Source organism: Lichenostomus cassidix, chromosome 6, assembly GCF_008360975.1.
Source record: "Lichenostomus cassidix isolate B80296 chromosome 6, HeHo_3.0, whole genome shotgun sequence".
Classification (NCBI taxonomy): domain Eukaryota; kingdom Metazoa; phylum Chordata; class Aves; order Passeriformes; family Meliphagidae; genus Lichenostomus; species Lichenostomus cassidix.
This window is the reverse complement of record NC_139487.1, coordinates 7,845,757-7,863,596: the sequence shown is the minus strand read 5'-3', so window position 1 is coordinate 7,863,596 and position 17,840 is coordinate 7,845,757. Positions and strand designations below refer to the sequence as shown.

Genomic DNA, 17,840 nt, shown 5'->3' with positions numbered 1-17,840 from the left:
GGCTGCGAGCGGCCGGGCAGCCCATGCCCCGCTCCGCCCCTAGGGAGCGGGATCCCGCCTGGGCGGGGCGGAGGAGCAGGCTGGAAACGTCCCTGGCCTGCGGAGGCCGCTGCTTCCTCTCCTGCTGCTGGCGGCCGTCGAGTGAGCCTCGTGGGGCGGCGGGGAGGCGGCTCGGGGTGAGCGCTGCTGTGAGGGGAGAGAGGGGCAGGGGATGGCCTGGGGGTGAGTGCTGCAATGAGGGGAGAGAGGGGCAGGGCGGCCCGGGGCTGAGCGCTGCTCTGAGGGGAGAGAGGGCAGGGGGTGGGCGCTTCGCCTTCCCCCGGGAAGGAGCCGGGGGTGAGCGCTTTGCTGAGGGGAGAGAGGGCCCGAGGTGGCAGGGCGGCCTGAGTTTGGCTGGAGGCCGTGGGACGGGGCTGTCTTAATTTTATTCAGAGTTAATTAAAGTGGTTTAATTTAAATATCACCTGCGGTCGTGAAAGAGCGTTTCTGGTTGGTTTGCAGTGTCACCTCGAAGGCTACTCTGCTTTATTTGCAGGTTCATTTTAGTTTGTTTTGTCCTATATTTTTCATTTGAAACAATTATATTGCGTCTTAACGTTTGCAAAGCAGGTACTGAAAATGCATTTCAGCAGAGCCCAGGGCAGTGGTTCCCTTCAGGCTCCCTGCCATGAGGAACCCAGGAGTGCAGCCTGTGCTTTTTATTACTACAAACTTTTTTACCAAAGTACAGTGAGGTCTCCTCCAGAGAGACACAGCGAGCTTCATGTGCAGGTGGTGATGGCCACTCCTGCTTGTCCGTGTGTTCCTCTCTCCTAAAGGAATTTTCGTCATTTAATCTCTAGTGTTCATTGCTGTGATCTTTAATGCAGAAAGTATTTTGCTGTGCAAACAAAAGAAATGGACAGTAGAGAATTAGCCTTCCAAAATGAATGCTTAAACATAGCTTCAGAACATGACCCAAAAATACTTTGATTTCTGAATTAATCTTTAAATCCATGCTTTTGCAGTTACCTGGCCCACAGCCCTTTGGTCATATTCTAATGTCAACCTTTACATGATGGCAGAACCACTTAATCTTCAACATAATGAAGTTGCAGATGCAGATTTAAGCAGCAGGGTCACAGGTACCAACTTACTGTTGCAAAGTTTTTAGTTTTGAGGCTGAGTTTCTGAAATATCTGATAAAAACCAGTATTTTGTCATCAGGCAATACAGGGTCTTTCTGACAGGTGTAGAAACAGTACAGAAAATTTTAACAGCAGCACAAGTGCAATAAGAGAGACTTGGTTCAAAGTTTGACAGAGGTATCTTGGCTTTGTTTTTCTGCGATTGTGAATATGCTTGATTATTGACATACATCATCAATGTGAGTATGGCTTATAAATACAACTCCTAATTATCCAAACTTGTGCCAGCTGAAATGCCTTAGAAACTAAAAACAACCACCAGGATAATCAAAGTATTAGGGAATTTGGACTGATATGTGGGGGTTGGAATTCCTTCATAAATGTTTCATGCCTCTTAAGTGCCTTGGTACTGTCTCATCCCTGTTCTCTTACTTCATGCTGGGGAGAGGGAAAGGCTTCATTTTGGGAGATCCAAACTAGCTTTGTATACAAGCATCTTGGGTCTGGAGAGTTCCTGAAATTTGATTTCATGTTAGGTAAGAGTTTTAGTTCAGGCAAAGTTTACAAGGTTAACTTGCTTCCAGGTGGGAAAAAAAGGGCCATGTAAGCTTTATGTTGTTTCAGTGGAGACCTTGGATGGGCCTGCAAGATTGGAACAAGCTCTGAATGGCACGTGTGGCCTGTAACTGAAACAAATTCTTTGTAGGTGGATGAGTTGCCCACTTATAAAAACAGAGCTCCTACTATATAGATATGCAGACTTAGCTAAATGTCTTGTAAGAGTTGTTTGGTAAAGAAAAGCTTGCAGGAAAGACCACAAGGTTTATAAGGCACTCACTGGAAAGTCAGAATCTCTTGTTTGAGTGTTTCGTTTCTCAGTATTGAGTGATAAGCACAGAATGGTGGAACTGTTGTTTTAATAATACCACTAATTGCATTATTGAATAAATGTAGTATCAGAGTGAAAACAAGTGACTTCCAGAGTGTGTCATGATCCGAGCATCTCAATTCGCTCAAATGGGCTGACAGAATAGTAGGAGTGGCCAAGAGCCTTGTTTCTTCCTGCAAATATTCCATAACAGAGACATGTGTTAGTGTTGTTAATCAGATCCCTTTGCAAATACTTCTGCTTCTAGGAAGTTCTATGGAAGACAAAACTGGTAGAGAGAACTGCATAGCTGCAGCTGATAAAGGAAATACTGTGAGTTATTTCGCTTTATAGTTGCCTCAAGTATTCTGAGCATTTCTAGATAGCAGAAATTATCAGCATGTATTTCTCCTTTGAAGAACTTTGAAGTTTTGTCTCTTTTTGTTGTCATATTTTTGTATATTAGAATATTTCTATCCTAATAGGCAGCTTTTTTCTAGGGAAAATGACTTCAGGTTTTTCTTTCACAGGTGTCACATTCTGATTGGATTAATGAGAAGCCAAAGAACTTGCAATATTTCTCTAAGAGTGCTTTTTCTATTTGCTGTGATAAGAGTTTCTTGAGTTTGTTAGTCCCACCCCATAAAGGGGGCACTTGCCATCGTTGTGGTCTGTTTGGTAAGTGCCTATTGTCCTGTAGTCTGTGACATACAGTACATTTATCAGTGAAACCAGACCAGGTTTGCTCAGAAATGTCTTTAAATGGATATGTATTTTTAACTCCCAGACACAAGTATAGACTATTCAGAACATAGTAGGAGTAACAGAACTGACAAGTAGAAGAGAGCATCTCCTTATCAAAAGTGATGGGTTTTTTTTCCTTTAAGAGTAGAAGGAATTTGGGACATTTGGGCAGCAATGTCTAATAGCTATATGTCAATACAAATACCTATTTGTGTGTGCTTAGAACTGCAGGGGAGCTGTTTGGTAAAGCAGTTATTTAAACAGCTGTTGTCCCTTCCAGTACATATTTTGCTCAGATATCTCTTTATTTGTTTCTTGGTTTTTTTTTAGGAAAGCTCAGATGTTCACAGTGTGTGCAAACATACTATTGCTCTGCAGATTGTCAGAAAAAAGATTGGCCAGCACATAGAATAGTTTGTGATCCCATTAAACAGAAGTAAGTTTGTTGAAAGTTCTGCCAAATAATCTTCACCAAAAGACAACATCCCTCGCAATACAACATAAATGACCATGGGAAAGCACTATTACAGTAAAATATGTTGCTTATTCTTAGTACTGCATTATCTTATGCCTGTTATTATTACATATTAACATATTTGCCATTCTGCATTTTCTTGGATGAGGAATAAGTGTTGGCAAAAATCACATACTATGAACGCAGCCTTTTATCTCTATTTGGAAGTAGATTGTATTATTAATGCTACTTGTCAGTCTTTGAGTCTTCAAATTGTCATGTTTTTCTTTGATTACAGTTTAAGTAATAACAAAACTGAGACGGGAGTTTATCTAAAGGTATGGAATACAATTTTGAATATGTCTTGAATGGATCTGCTGTGAGTGAGTGGCAATGTGCTTAATGTAACCTGTACAGGAAAGGAACAAGTTGCTCCTTTTAGAAAAATCAGTGCTTCATGTGAGAAGTTACTGGGAGCAACATTCAGAAAAATGTTGCTTCTAGAGCTCTTAGAAGCACTATCAGACAACCCTGCTTTTGTTTGAAAAAAAATTGTGAAAAAGTTAAAAATCAAGATGTGTGATGTTGCTAGAGAAATACTGTGGGAAGGAAACAGATGTAGTGTGTCCAATTCAGAAAACTTTTGGTGTCTCGTTTCTGTGAAGAAACCATGAGCTGATTTTTGGAGCTTTGGAAATTTATTAGAGAAACACGTTTAACTGTACTATTGTACAGTAACAGATAGAGATAAGCTGTTGTTTCTCTGCTGTAGCAGGAACTAAAGATGACACAGTTCTCCCTTGTAATGTTTTGAAGCCTTTCTTGATCTTACTTTGAGCCAAACATTTCTTCCAGTCTTCCTATGAACTCTTCTGCAGGAGTTGATTTTTCTGTCTTTGTGGTTTCTTGGGATCACATTTATGCAGGTGAATAAATGTGCATACCTCCAACTAGCCTCATGTTTGCACTGTAGAACTCCTTTGTCATGTACTTACTTGAAGTAGCTTATTCATATGTTTAACTCTTTGAAGGAATTTAGAAAGGAGGCTTCATGTCATGAGACTTCTGTTATTCATCCTGTTAGTTCCTGTTGTGTGTGTGCTTGTGTCTGGGTTCTGATGAAACTGATAACTGATGGTGAGGGTCCTTTATACCAAATGGTTGTACAATATGAATAAAAAATTTGCAGTAAGTTTATTTTCAAAGAACATAAGGGGTTTTTTTTCCTTGTTCACCTTTTGAAACTCACATAAGTTCTACAGAAGGAAGAGAGCTTAGATTGCATGTTGAATGATATTTAAGTAGTTTACATTAAATTGTTAGAATTTTTAAAAATGGATGCCAGCAGTTAAAGGAGTAGCTATAATCTACTCTGGTGTTTTAAGTCTACAAGGAAGCAGGTGGAATTCAATTATTCTTATTCATGAGAGGATCATAAGTGGAAATTCTAGCTGAGTTGTCCTGTAAAACAGATGTGAGGAGGTGAATGTGTGAGCCTTCAGCACTTGTTTTTCATTGATGTTCAGTATATCTCTGCAATGTTTCTTGAAGTGATAAAAAGTTCTTTCATTTTGTTTGTTACTACAAGGAGCTACAGCTGAACAACTCCAGATTAAAAATAACTTGTACCTGTTTTAAACAGGGTGATTCAACTTCTGTGGATTCTTACTTTTTAGCCTTATTTCCTAGTCCTTTAGAAGAGAGTTAAGAAGTTAGTTGAATTGATAGCACTTCAAGCCCCAACAGCAGCCTTAACTTTAATATGCAAGACAATATTTCTGAAGGCCTTAATTATTTAGTCACTTAGGGGAAAATAATCTGCTATCTCCTCTTGTTCTAATTATAATTATTTCCAGTCCATTAAGTGTTTCTTTGCTAATTATGATCCAAAGGGAAAAGGATGGAATGAAGGCACTGCCAGCTTTTTTCCCAGCTCATGGAAAAGCACTATTCAGTAATTGTTACTGATCTATTACAGGAGGAAGTGAGGTTGAGTTTTGCTGTAGATGTTGTTCTTCCAGATTCTGGTAAGTGCTTGGTTGTGTGGGTAAAAAAAACCAACAGAATTAAGGCTTTTATGTTCACACCTCTCCCCAATACCTGTAAAATGGGAGAATTTTTTCTTTTGCCCTCCTCCCTCTTGTCACTCTCCCAACCTCTCCCTTGACTTCTTGTTTTCCAATTCTATTTTATTTCACCTTTCCATAGAATGTCAGTGCCTGAAATACCTTGTTAGGCTTAATAACCTTAAATTACTTTTCCAATAGAATTACATTAACTTCAGTGTGTTCTGGATTATCTTGTTTATTTTTCTGTTTTAATAGATGCATGAAAATTTGGTACCATTTTGTTTCTTTATCTCATGCATTTTTAACTCTTTAAAAACTACAGTATCAATGTCTAGTTCCACACAGGATTTTATCAGCTTTCATTTTATTTCATACATGCTCACTAAAGTATCCCAAAGAAAGTACCATCACTGGATATTGCTGTATCTAGTTGGAGAGCTCTATAAGCATGTTTGTATTTCTAACTTAGCAGCCTCAGTGAGAGACAAGACATGCACCAGAGTTTTGAGAACTCAGAATTCAGATTTTCAGTTGAGCTGGGTGGCTTTGATTGTCAAATCAGATCAATACATGCAAGCTGTACCTTTTGTCACGTGAAAGACTATTATTTAGGTTTTCCTCTGGCTGCAGAGCAGGAATGATATAATGCCAGGAGCATATTCATATCATTGATCTGCAGCCCACAGGAACTTTGAAGGATGTGGTGGTTGATCCTCTTAGCTTGCTAAACTTCCTCATGTGCAGGAAGCTTATCTCCATGTCATACTCTGCAGTCTATAAAAGGATTGTTTACCTAAGTCCCATGTAAATTCAACTGATTCAGGATTGTGCTGGGCATATTTCACATTTGGTTGCTTCACAGCACACTAGTGGCAAAGTGATACATAACTTTCCAACCTTTTGGAGAGAAGATCATATAAATACCACTGCATTCTTGAAATGTTCCATGCATTCATTCCAAACTTCACAAACAACTGAAACACCTGTATTGAGGTTTTCGTTTGAAAATAATAGTATTGAAAGTTTGGAATACTGCTTCATGCATCAGAAATGGAGTATGTAATAACTAAGAAACCAAGATTTACAAAGACATCTTGACTAAATCATTACATACGCAGTGTTGTAAATGATGACATGAGTTACAAATCCTCGTGTCTGAAAAGCTGTAAGCAGTTTTTCATCTAACAGTTTTTAGTGACTACACATGAATGTTGACTGTTACTGCTTTACTCACTTAATGAAGTCAAACAATCTTGGAGCTATGAATTTGCTCAGAAAACTCAAGTGGCTGAGCTACTCTGAAATTACTTTTGTTTTGCATTTTAAACATATTAAGTGCTGAAAAAAAATAGAACATGCTCACCTTGTGATAGAGATATAGGTCAGGCTCAGAATGGTTCTGAAGTGAAACGAACTGATGGCTGTTTTGCTATAACTGGTGGATATATATTTATTCTTACATCTGTATTTTAGAAGACTGCCTAAATAAGGCTCCCTTAGAAATGAAGTCTCATTTAACTCCAGGAAGTAATGCCAAAGGAGGCTCTCCAAGAGGTAAGCAAGCAAATCAAACTGAACTTGGGGAATTCTAGTTCCTGTGCTGCATGATATTCTAGCTGCTCACTAGTATCACTTCAGACATAAAAATGTTGGCGAATGGAGCTTCCTTCAGGTCACTACTGACATGAGCTCATACACTTCTTAATGGTATAAAATATTTGTTTAGAGATTGTTATGTGAGTGTTAATCTCATAACAACAGGAGCCTTCAAAGTCTGAAGAATCAACAGAAAGAGTGAACTAATTCAGTATGTTTGTATTTTCAAAGTCAGCTAGCTTTTGATTGTCAAAAATTTTTCTTGTTTGTGTACAGTATCAGAAAACCATTCAAAGGGAAGAGAAAAAAAAATTCCTGAGGATGAAGACCCTCCTCACTGTGCTAATTCAGTTGCCAAGTTTGTCTCTTTAAGTATCGGAGATGAATTTTCTGGTGTGGTTTCCCACATTCAAAATCCAGACACCTTTTTTTGTCAGCGGATACAAAGTGCCCGTAAGTGATGGGTTGGAAATGGGATGTAGGATGTCTAGTAAGGCATTTTTCTCTTTGGTAGAGAGTGGCTGGAGGAAGGTGCTGCTATCTTGAAGCCTGGCCTGAAATGGTGATTCTGTGGAACTTCAGTCCATGCCTCAGTCAGTTAAGAGCCATGGTGTTACAGAGGATAGTTTTTGGCAGTGTTAGCTGTTAGTATCACTTACTACTCTAAAAGGTACTGATTTGTTTGAGTAGTGCAAAGTAGAAAAATTATATGGCTTGGATTTTAGCAATCAGAAGCTAATTTGTATCACATTTAGTGTTAAATGCAAACATCAGGTGTTCCAGAAATGCTTCTGAGTTTGTAATGACTTCGTTTATTTCTATGTACCTCATTATTCCCTGTAACAGTGTTTAAGAAGTGTTTTTTTAGACTGAATGCGTGGACTGAAATTTCTTGTTACCTAGTATGGGGAGAATACCCGAGTATGAGAAGGTCAGTGCCCAAACCCTGCTTTGGTGTTTCCTGATAGAGAAAAACGTGACTCTCTAGTGGGCCAGAGCATGAGGCTGCAGGGACTTCAGGTATATCTCCCACAGTGCCCATAAACAGATGTCTGGGGGAGAATAAAGAGCAGAGTAGGTTGTGAGATGTACCATCCTCCCAGTGCTGCCAGTGGGTTTTTGTCAGCTGAGAGTTTTGGCAGCTGGATGTGATCTGGTGTATCTCCTACAGTGGATTTTTCTTCTGTCTCCCTGTGCAGCCTCTTAATTCTGGCTAATCAATAGCAAAGTGTGTCCTTTGGGAAGAAGTGACCTACCTCATCATCTGCCTGTTGTTGGAGGAGCTGTCTTCCTTGGTTTCTTGGCATGCCTCCACCAGCTTGCTTTCAGTTTCCACTGGCTTCAACTTTGTCCCTTTGCTGAAAAAGTATCACTTGTTTTCCCTGTCTGCTCACTGCTGTGATTCCTCAGAGGCACATCAGGATTCTCTTGGATGTTACTGATTGAAGAGCCCTAGTCTGTTCAATGTTAAACATTTGAAATAATCTCCATTAGATTACAAGTTGTTATTTTAGGCTTTGAGCTTAATTATTTTGTAATAATTGCAAGACAGGCTATGTTCCAAAATGTATGTCTTTTAACATCAGGTCGACTTGCTGAGCTTGAAGCATCTCTTAATGAATACTGTGACAAGTTACCCAGCAGTCCATCTTTCCGTCCTGCTGTTGGCAATGTGTGCTGTGCCCAGTTCACAGGTAAAAATAGAGTGAAAATACTAAGTAATGTCACTTAAATTTATTACCAAAAAAAGATACATTTTGTAATTATATTTAGAAATGTCTCATATAGAGTTTATTTGTCTGTGGTTTTCAGCTGTGGATAATGCTTGGTAATGATTAGAAAAAGTATATCTATAAAATACCAATTTTAAAGTGTCCTTTTAGTGTGCAAACTCTTAACACTGGATTCAGATTATTTAGAATAGCTTTTTAAGAGATCATGGAGAACTTTGGGTTTTTTATGTTGGTAAGTACTATTTCCCCAGGACTGAAAATAAGTGTATTTCAGACCCCAAAAAATCACAGAAGAAATGGGGTTGTTTGTAATGATGCTGCTCCTCAAAATGCTGCTTAGCCAACACCTGGTAGTCCTGAACTGTACTGACATGGATGTATTTTTATATTGGTCTGTCAAAAAAAAAATCATTCTGTTCTCAGACATTACACCTGTATCTTCCTTTCTAGAAGACAACCTTTGGTATCGTGCTGCTGTTACAGCTTATGCTTCTGAAGATACTGTTTTGGTGGACTATATGGATTATGGTAATTCTGACTCTCTTCCGCTGACCAGACTTCGTCCTTTGATTCCAAGCTTAATGGACTTGCCAGCTCAAGCCATAAGATGTAGCCTGGCAGGTATGAAGTAAATGATAGACAGTTTCAAACAAGTAAAGGGGGAAAACAAGTGGTATTACATAACCATCACACCTGTAGTATCCCACATTGAAATATGGGGAAGGATGGAGGTAATGGTAGGCATTATTTCCAGAATTCTTAACTGTCATGGCATATCTACGAAAAGTGAAAAATATTGCTTAATGTGCTTGCAGTTGTTGTACCTTTCCACACATTGGTGAGACTTGGACTGACCTCAGGACCTTTCCATGTTATGTGACCTTTTAGGTGTGAAGCCACCATTAGGAACATGGACCTCAGATGATATCTCTTTCATGAAAAAACTAGTGAAAGACAAAGTGTTGACAGTAAAAGTAGTGGATAAAGAGAGTTCTAGATCTGTGGTGGAGCTTACAGATGCATCAGTTACTCCAGAAGTAAATATATCAAGCCTTCTCAGAGAGGAAAGCTGTGCAGCTGAGGAACTGAGGATGGCCTTACCGGCAGCAAGAGTGAGTGATGTTGAGCAAACCAAGGGTGAGTATGGTGTCTGTATGTGTCCAGGTGTGCACACTTAACAAAGTTGTAATTGCCTGCTTTTGGAAGTGGTGTTTTGGTTAGAAATGTTACAATTTCCAGTTGAAGTAGGATATGCCCAGTTATTACGTGCTTGTTCTTATGTCCTTCTCCATTAGTGCAAACAATATTTCCTCTATTTTCATCTTAATTGTCCTATATTTTACACACAAACACACAGACCTTGAAAATTTGACTGCAGTAGCTTATAAAGCTTCAAGGCTATGCTCTAAATTGCCTTGTTTGAATTTAGAGACCAAAGCTTTGATATGAGAGATTTGCAAAAGTTACATTGAATTTCTTTGAAATCTTGGGGAAGATTCCTGGCCTCTCTCATATGAAGCATGTTAAGTTCATTTTTGCCATCCTGTATCTGGCAAATATGTATATTCTCTTCTGATCCATTGGTACTGAAGACAGGGGAAGTCTTTTTGTCAAGTCTATGTTCAAATAATTTTGATCTTCCTCACTAGATGCCTTGTGGCCGGGACATGACTATTCCTTGTCTTTTTTCAGAAAAGGAAGGAATCTTACATAAAATTGAAATGAACAGTAACTTCCCTAGCTATATCTAAACATATTTTGTTTTGTGGCCCTCATTCAGGACTTGTTTTGTACTTCTTGGTTTCTCTCACCATTTTTAAATTCCCCTCACTGAGCAGGAGCTGTTGAATGCAGGTTTTAAACAGAGTGTGTTCTCCAATGTGCCATGATTTAGTGTTCCCATGATCTATTCTACAACTTGTATTAAAAAATAAGATTCTTTCAGGTACTTGAGTATAATAAACAGTGCAAATTTTTGCAGACAGTGTTTCTAGTAATCTTTTTTGTTCTTCCTCCTTAGATTGTTTCCAGTAGTCTTGTTGACAGATGTCTCCCTCTTCTATACTCCCTGCCCTGTTTCCCAGGAACCAAGTTTCCCCAGTGTTCCTCTTGCTTAGGCTGGTGCCATCTACTCTTTACCTCTTTGTATGATTACTCTTCCCTGTTATCTGTGGCTTCCCCTTTCTGGTAGTGAAGAAATACATTAAACAACTGGCATATTTCTCTTTCTTGGTTTTGCTCTGCAAAGAGGCTCTCACTGGTAATTGGTCTGTTGGACAATTTATAACAAGAAATTCAAGGACCTGAATGAGCATTCAGGATTTTTATTTCCTGTAGAAGTTACTTTAATTTTTTTTCATTCTCTGCTTTTCTCTATCCTTTCTAGAGGACACAGCGAACAAAAGAATGTGCAAGTGGATTAAATTAACTCTTAACCAAACCCTCAGTGTCATAGTGTGTACAGTGTACAATCCTGGAGAATTCTACTGTCAGATTTCAAATAGCCCTGGTAAGTTTATTCAGCTTTATTCTTTTGGATATTTTCTTTGCTTTCTGATTTCTCATTTATTGTAGTTCTAATGAATTACTATTTCAAGTGCACTTATAGCACAAAGGCTTACCTTTGAGTTTTTATCAGAGGTAAGAGGTTTTTATCTTTATGTAAGAATACAAGTGGAGTGACAAAGAAATTGGATCATGGTATTAAAAACTGAAAATGCTGAAGATAATTAGCAGAAGAAAGTGAAAGAGTTACCACAACATAGCCAAAGGATATCTCAGGTTTTTTTTTTCCACTGAAAGAGTGCATTGGAATAAGTTGCCCAGAAAGGTGGTAGAGTGGAAGTGTTCTAGAGGCATCTGGATGTAGCAGTTAGGGGTGTTTATGGTGGTGCTGTGTTGATGGTTGGCCTAGATGATCTTGAAGCCTTCATGATTTGGTGATTCTGTTAATAAAAGCAAATAACAGACATGTCCCCTGTGCTAGAACAGTATTTACTGGAGCTCTCTGCTAGTACTCTCTTGTAATTTATAAAAACCTGAAAAGATACAAAAATTGTAACATGAAAATGAGAAAATGGATCTATTGAGTTGTGACTTCCTCCTGGATAAGTTAAAAAGTAATTGTGTTTATCAGAAGTCTGTATAAAGACTTCTGATAGCCACTGGCTTTTTAAATACTAGAAAAAGGATGTGACAAAATTCAGTGGCTGGAGTGGGAGCTAAAGGCATTTAAACAAAAAATACTGAGCAGCTCTTAAAAATTGAGGGATGTTTATTCCTTGATTTATTTAGTCAAGGAATACATTTGAAGGTTTACAAGTAAACTGTACAATGAACAGTATTGATAAAGTTCAAGTCAGTTAATTTCATTGATCTCATCCTTGTTTTTTGTCTTTCTAATTTTCAGAGTTACTTGCTCTAAACTCACTTAATAAATCATTGTCTGAATACTGTCAAAGAATTCCACCACATGTTTTTGAGCCTGAGAATGGAGACCCTTGCTGTGCTTTTTACTCTGGCAAGTAACAGACTAAAATAGTTTCATTCTTACAGGGTGAACATTAAAAATTAGTTGATTGTTTGCATTGGCAGAAGACAGCAAAGAATTGTATTTATTTACTAACAAATGAAAGCTGGTAGACTTACTACATGTGTGAAGTAATTACTAATTCTTGTTTTAAACTTTTTTAAAATTAGGTGATGGTAACTGGTATCGTGCTGTGGTGCAAAATGTCACTTCAAATGGAACTGTTCGAGTGAGCTTTGTGGACTATGGAAATATTGAGGAAGTACCACTGGATAATATCCGACAGATCTCATCCTCATTCCTAAAACTCCCATTTCAAGCAATTAAATGCTGGCTCTCAGGTTAATCTTCTTCCTCTTACAAGAGCTATTGTATTTAGAGACTTACTGTTTTGGGGGAAGGAGGTCATGACAGGGAATACTGTACAGAGCTCTGTTCTTTTGGGTTTCTTCCTTTTCTCTGCACTGAGCTCCTGCCACAGTTTTGTGGAGTGATCTGCATGGATTTTGCTTAGTGTTTTAGTGGTCAAAGGGAACTTGTTTAGTTCTGCTTCGTCTGTGGTGCTTACTGGCTTTTGGTTGCTGCCTTGCTAGGAGTAAATGTGCTTTTGTGCAACTTTATTAAAATTTTTGCAGGCAAAGGAGCTAATCTGTTTAAATGAAGCTAGTTGGCCTTTTAGTGCTCTCTCTTTCATTTGAATCCTGAAGAGTTTGGCACTGTACTGCTGTTTCTCAATCTTCTGCAAATTCCTTTTCCACACCATTCAAAATTCTGCAGATTTTTTATTTCTTTCTGATGTAGTCTACTTGGTTTAAAAATAATAAAATGTGGTTTTGAGCTTTTTCCTGTTTCCACACTTTTCAAAGTGACTTTCGCTGTTCCCCCACCCACCTACCTTTAAAACACTTGAGTTTTGACTGCTTCTTTGATAAAAAAGCCTTATGATACTCATTCAAAAACAGTCTTGTTAGTGGTGTTTGTGCTAAGGCAAAGTACTTACTTGGTAGGATCATAAAATATAGAAGACAAAACTTTGTAGTCCTGAAGAAATGTGGTCATTTAGAAAAAAAGAGGAAGAGGGAGAGCAGTTAAGAGGATGAAGAACAGCGTGGTTCCCTAGGGTAGTAAAAGTAGCCTTGATATTTCAAATTATGCTTTAAAGAAACTTATTTTAGAAGGAAATTATAATGTTGAGGAAAGTCAGCATTAAGGAATGGAGATACTTTAACAATTATTTTACTTCCTAGGTATAAAGCCTGATAATAGCAAATGGAATCCAGAAGCTGCAACAAGATTTCATAAGTACACTTCAGGGTTAGAGCTTCAAGCCACAGTAACTTCCCTTTCTGAAGATGGGGCAGGTGTAGTGCTTACTGACAATTCCACAAATAGTCCAAAAGTGATCAATGAGATACTGACTTCAGAAAACCTGGCTGTAAAGGAAGTTGTACTGGATAAAAATAACTTTCCAAATGAGTCTGTTGATGAAAAAGGTAATTAAAGGAATGTTAACTTTCAGATTGAGCAAGAATTTTCAGTGTTCCAGCCCTTAACTCTTATCTTCTTGTTTAACTATAGTTAATATTGACACTAAACATGTATAGTTTTGCTTATATTGTCAGTTCTTACAGTTGAACACCAGCTGCCCTGCAGGTGGCATTATAGACAAAAAGAGAGATGAAAATCACTGTTTGTCTTAAATGAATGCTGTTTGACTCTTTGAGAGTTAGAGAATTAGAAATTTTCTATGACTGAAACTTTTCTCATGTTTGCTTTTCAATTTCTTATTTTTTCTGAGGTGTTTTTTACTTTAGCTACTTTCAAATACCAACAGTTTATGAGCAGGAAAAGGAGCAGCAGTTGTCTTGGTTTAGATTTGTCTTCCTAAAGGGAAGATATGTAGTTGTGTCTGAAATTCAAAAAGTATTATCAATATCAAATAAAAGAACAGTTCCTTAAAATATCTATATGCTTGGAGGACAGTGATAACACTGCATTTTCTTACTATTTGTATTAGCAACCTCCCTTGGACACTGGAAGTCAATTGAATTGGCTGTGGATGAAACAATGAATGTCTGGGTAACAGAAGTGGTAAGCCCAGACTTGTTCTATGCTATACCAGTTGCAGATAAAGGTAAGAAAAAGTGTTCACTGTTCCTAATACCAGTGAGAAGTCACTGTTGGAAGCTGGTTAATAAAATGAAAGTGTATAGTGAACTGAACCATGTAGAAATGTATCTTGGATGGCAGGAAAATATAAAAAATGTGGGACCAGGGGGGCTTAAAAAAATGCTCTTCATTATACCTAAATGTGGTTAGTTAGTGAATGTGGGCTTTTTTTTCTGTAGGTCAAAAGAAGCTCTTGAGGGAGCTGATTTCACTGGAAGACTATTGTAGATCTTGCAGCAAACAGCCCTTCCAGCCAAAACTGGGTGAAGCCTGTTGTGCTCAGTTTTCAGGTGAGACAATCACTTGTCCTTCCATTTCCTTGGCCAGCTTTAAGTTTTGCTTTAGACAAAGGAAAAACACAAACTTCAAAGTGCTTATTAATTGTTCTTCTTGTCAATTGGCCTTTTATGTATCCACCACAGTATTTAAAAATTCCTGGAAAACTCTACATATTCTTGTTTTCAGGATAAACTGTGTTTATAAGATGATTCTTCACATGTGACCATTCTTGTCCCAATTTTTTCAGGTAATGGCCATTGGTACAGAGCTGTTGTTCTGGAAGCTTCCCATTCTAAAGTGAAAGTACTGTATGGAGACTATGGGAACACAGAAACTTTACCCGTTTCAAAGGTGCTGCCAATCACTGATTCCTATTTAAAGCTGCCTTTTCAGACAATTACATGTTCACTTGCAGGTAAAAAAAAAAAACCTCACCAAAATAAGCAAAAAAACCCCCACCCCGAAACCCCCTGACTGGTTTCTTGAACATTATAAATTTGTACCTGTTCTGGTGGTAGTGTTCATTCTTTAATACTGGCAAACAACGTGATGATCTTCTGCAATAATATATTGGTAAACTTGGCAAGAGATGGTTTAGAAAACATGTTTTTAGTTCATTATCTCTAGAATTTAAACTATTTATATTAGGAAAATTTAGCATAATATTTTCCAAAACATGTATCTAAGATTCAAGTTATATCTTAAAGGAATTATTTATATAACAAACCTGATGGTTCCTTTTTTGCAGGAATAGAGAAAGCTGAGTGGTCTCCATTCGTGATTTGCAAGTTGAAAAAACTGTTACTGAAGCAGTATGTCACAATTACAGTGAAAGAGATTAATGGAAATGTCAATTTAGTAACAGTGGAGAAACGCTTTGGCAGTGCTTACCTGAATGTAGCTGACGAACTTCTAAAGGAGGGTTTGGTCAAATCCTGCAGTGCTGAAAACTCACACAGTGAACATCAAGGTACATACTTTGGCTTAATTACTTCAGTTTGCTTATTCTAAAGAACTTGTAAGCACATGGCATGTCTAAATCACTTTTCCTTTTAAAAATCTTGCATAATGCCACGTCACCTGTTAAATTAGGGAAGCAGTGTACGAGTGTATTTTGCTCATTCACTTCGTTTTTTGTAGGTAATGGAGGTGAGACCAGCTGCTGCTGCCTGGAATTAAAAGTGCAAGTAAGATTCAGTCCAAGCAATACTTTCTTTCTTATGTTTCCAGAATTCAAAAGAAACTTGTGTAGGAAACAAATGGGAGTAGGGGGATAATAGCTAACTGAAACATGGAAGTTACGTGAAATGTATTGTGACACTTCTTTTTTTGATACGTGGTAATAATTAGAGTGCCCTGAAGCTGAGGAAGAATTGTGTATAGAGCACACAGGCTTCATCAGTCTGTACTTTGCCCCACAAACAGCTCTTATTTCATTTTTTTAGAGTGTGAAGTCTCAGGAGTGTTACTTTTCTCCATTGTCTGATTTAAGATCCTGATATCAGTCCTAATTTGAGTATTTAATCAATTAGGTTTGAGGAAGCTGCTTCAGGAAAAAAAAAAATAAAGGAGGGGAGGGACACATACGTGGACAATGGGAAGTCAGCTACAATTCTGTTGCCTTTTTCCCCCTCCAGAAGATTTTACAACAGAAAGCAACTGTATATTTAATGAATTAATATGGTACTTAGCTGAGTTTGTCATGTTGGGATCTACCCTGCTCTGAAATCAGCAATTAAAAAAAAACAGAATTGTATATTTTTAATTCTTTCTGCTTATTCCACAGCTTAAAAAGCATGAACAAGTCCTACTCTTCCTTTTAAACAAGTTTGGGAATCCAGATGGATTCACTGAAATGAAAAATCTGTTGAAGCACTAAGTCTCTGACATGCACCATTTAATTTGCAAGTCCTCCAAGTTGTTTCAGTTCCTTTTTTGGAAGATCAAGTGCATCCATCAGCTTAAAAAATTTGGGTCATTGTGGAAATTCTGTAGTTTAAGTACTTGCATTTTTCTGCATGCTTGGATTGTTATTGTGACATAAGTATGTAACTTAGAGGATTGCACAGCTGCAAGCTAAAATTTCAGTTTGGTTCTTGTTTTATGCCACCATGTGCTGCTAAACTTTTTGCTTTTATTTTCCTGTTGAATGCACAGAGGTTTGTAGAATGGTCATTACATTGTAAGTCTGTTCTGCAGACTTGCACTGGAAATTATTGTAATTATAAGGCTCATTTAACTTTGGTACCATTAATATTACTTGAAAAAGTGTGTATCTTTTTGATTACTCTTCTTTCAGCCTAATTTCTGGCCTGAAGTTAGACTGAGATTTGTACTTCATAAACTTGATTTCACTATCATTAAAGGTTGAATGTTGTCTTGGACTGCATACAGGTAGTTCTCTCTAAAATCAGTAAACACTTTAATGTGCACAGTTCTTCCTTTACACTTACGCTGTATAATATGCATCTGTCAATGTTATTTTGAAGTGAATTGTGTTGGAGCTGTCTTGTGTGTAGCTACATCATCAGGATTTTTACCCCATCACGTTTTCACAACATAATAGAAAAGACCAGTTCTGGGATATGACAAAAATACTGAATCAAATTATTAGCAGATTTTCAGTATTTCTTCAGTTGAATACGTAGTTGTCATTTCTGCCTTATTCAGGAATGTCAGATTATTGTTTGTGGAACACAGTAGACATACGCTGATTGAAACTGCAGGGTCAGTTTGAATCTTTGTTCAGTCTTTTTGTTCACTTAAAATATATACTTCAAGTTTGGGCTTTTGCAGATTGGAAGAATCTTGAGATTAAAATTGTTGCAAAATATTTTTCTTTGACTTAATGTTTTATTACAATTAAATCGCCTCTGATTTTTTTCCCCTGTATCTTAGTTTTTGTTGCATCATACTCTTGAAGTAACTAATAATTACATGATTGCTTGCACTTGGTTTCTAGGGTTCTGTTTGTGCTCCTACTGCTGAACCAAGATTGTGGCTGTGTCAAGTGTCCTTTGACTCCCTGGGACAAGAATGACTTGCACGAGCATTTGCCCACATGCTAAGCACCTCACTGATGTTTTAGTCTTCCCACACCTCTTGTTCACTTGTCCACATCCTCCCTCTCCTAGCAACTACTCAGTGCGTTTCAGAAGATGAGTTTGACTGCAGTAGCCAACAGCAGCCACTTTGTCTGCATTTCCTGAGCAGGAGAAAGGAAAAGTGAATCTTGGCTTGTCTTACTCAAGTTAAAAAACCCCTGGAAAGCA

General features: G+C 37.9%; 1 protein-coding gene across 7 annotated transcripts; it reads left to right on the top strand.

Moving 5' to 3' along the window:
- TDRD1 (tudor domain containing 1) lies at positions 1-16,957 on the top strand. Of its 7 annotated transcripts, none has more exons than XM_085064795.1 (22): positions 1-141; positions 1,008-1,124; positions 2,264-2,328; positions 2,526-2,673; positions 3,070-3,175; positions 3,492-3,531; positions 5,172-5,220; positions 6,739-6,816; positions 7,135-7,311; positions 8,445-8,552; positions 9,042-9,212; positions 9,480-9,728; positions 10,978-11,100; positions 12,001-12,111; positions 12,291-12,461; positions 13,368-13,613; positions 14,138-14,254; positions 14,469-14,579; positions 14,816-14,983; positions 15,317-15,538; positions 15,709-15,755; positions 16,355-16,957. In XM_085064795.1, exons 1-22 carry the CDS (start codon positions 24-26, stop codon positions 16,445-16,447), a joined length of 2,835 nt encoding a protein of 944 aa, XP_084920921.1. In that variant the 5' UTR covers positions 1-23; the 3' UTR covers positions 16,448-16,957. The 7 variants fall into 7 exon arrangements, with proteins under 7 accessions (XP_084920921.1, XP_084920920.1, XP_084920922.1 ...); XM_085064794.1 differs by having other exon boundaries at positions 6,736-6,816; XM_085064799.1 differs by having other exon boundaries at positions 55-176; positions 6,736-6,816.
- Positions 16,958-17,840: the final 883 nt, after the last annotated feature.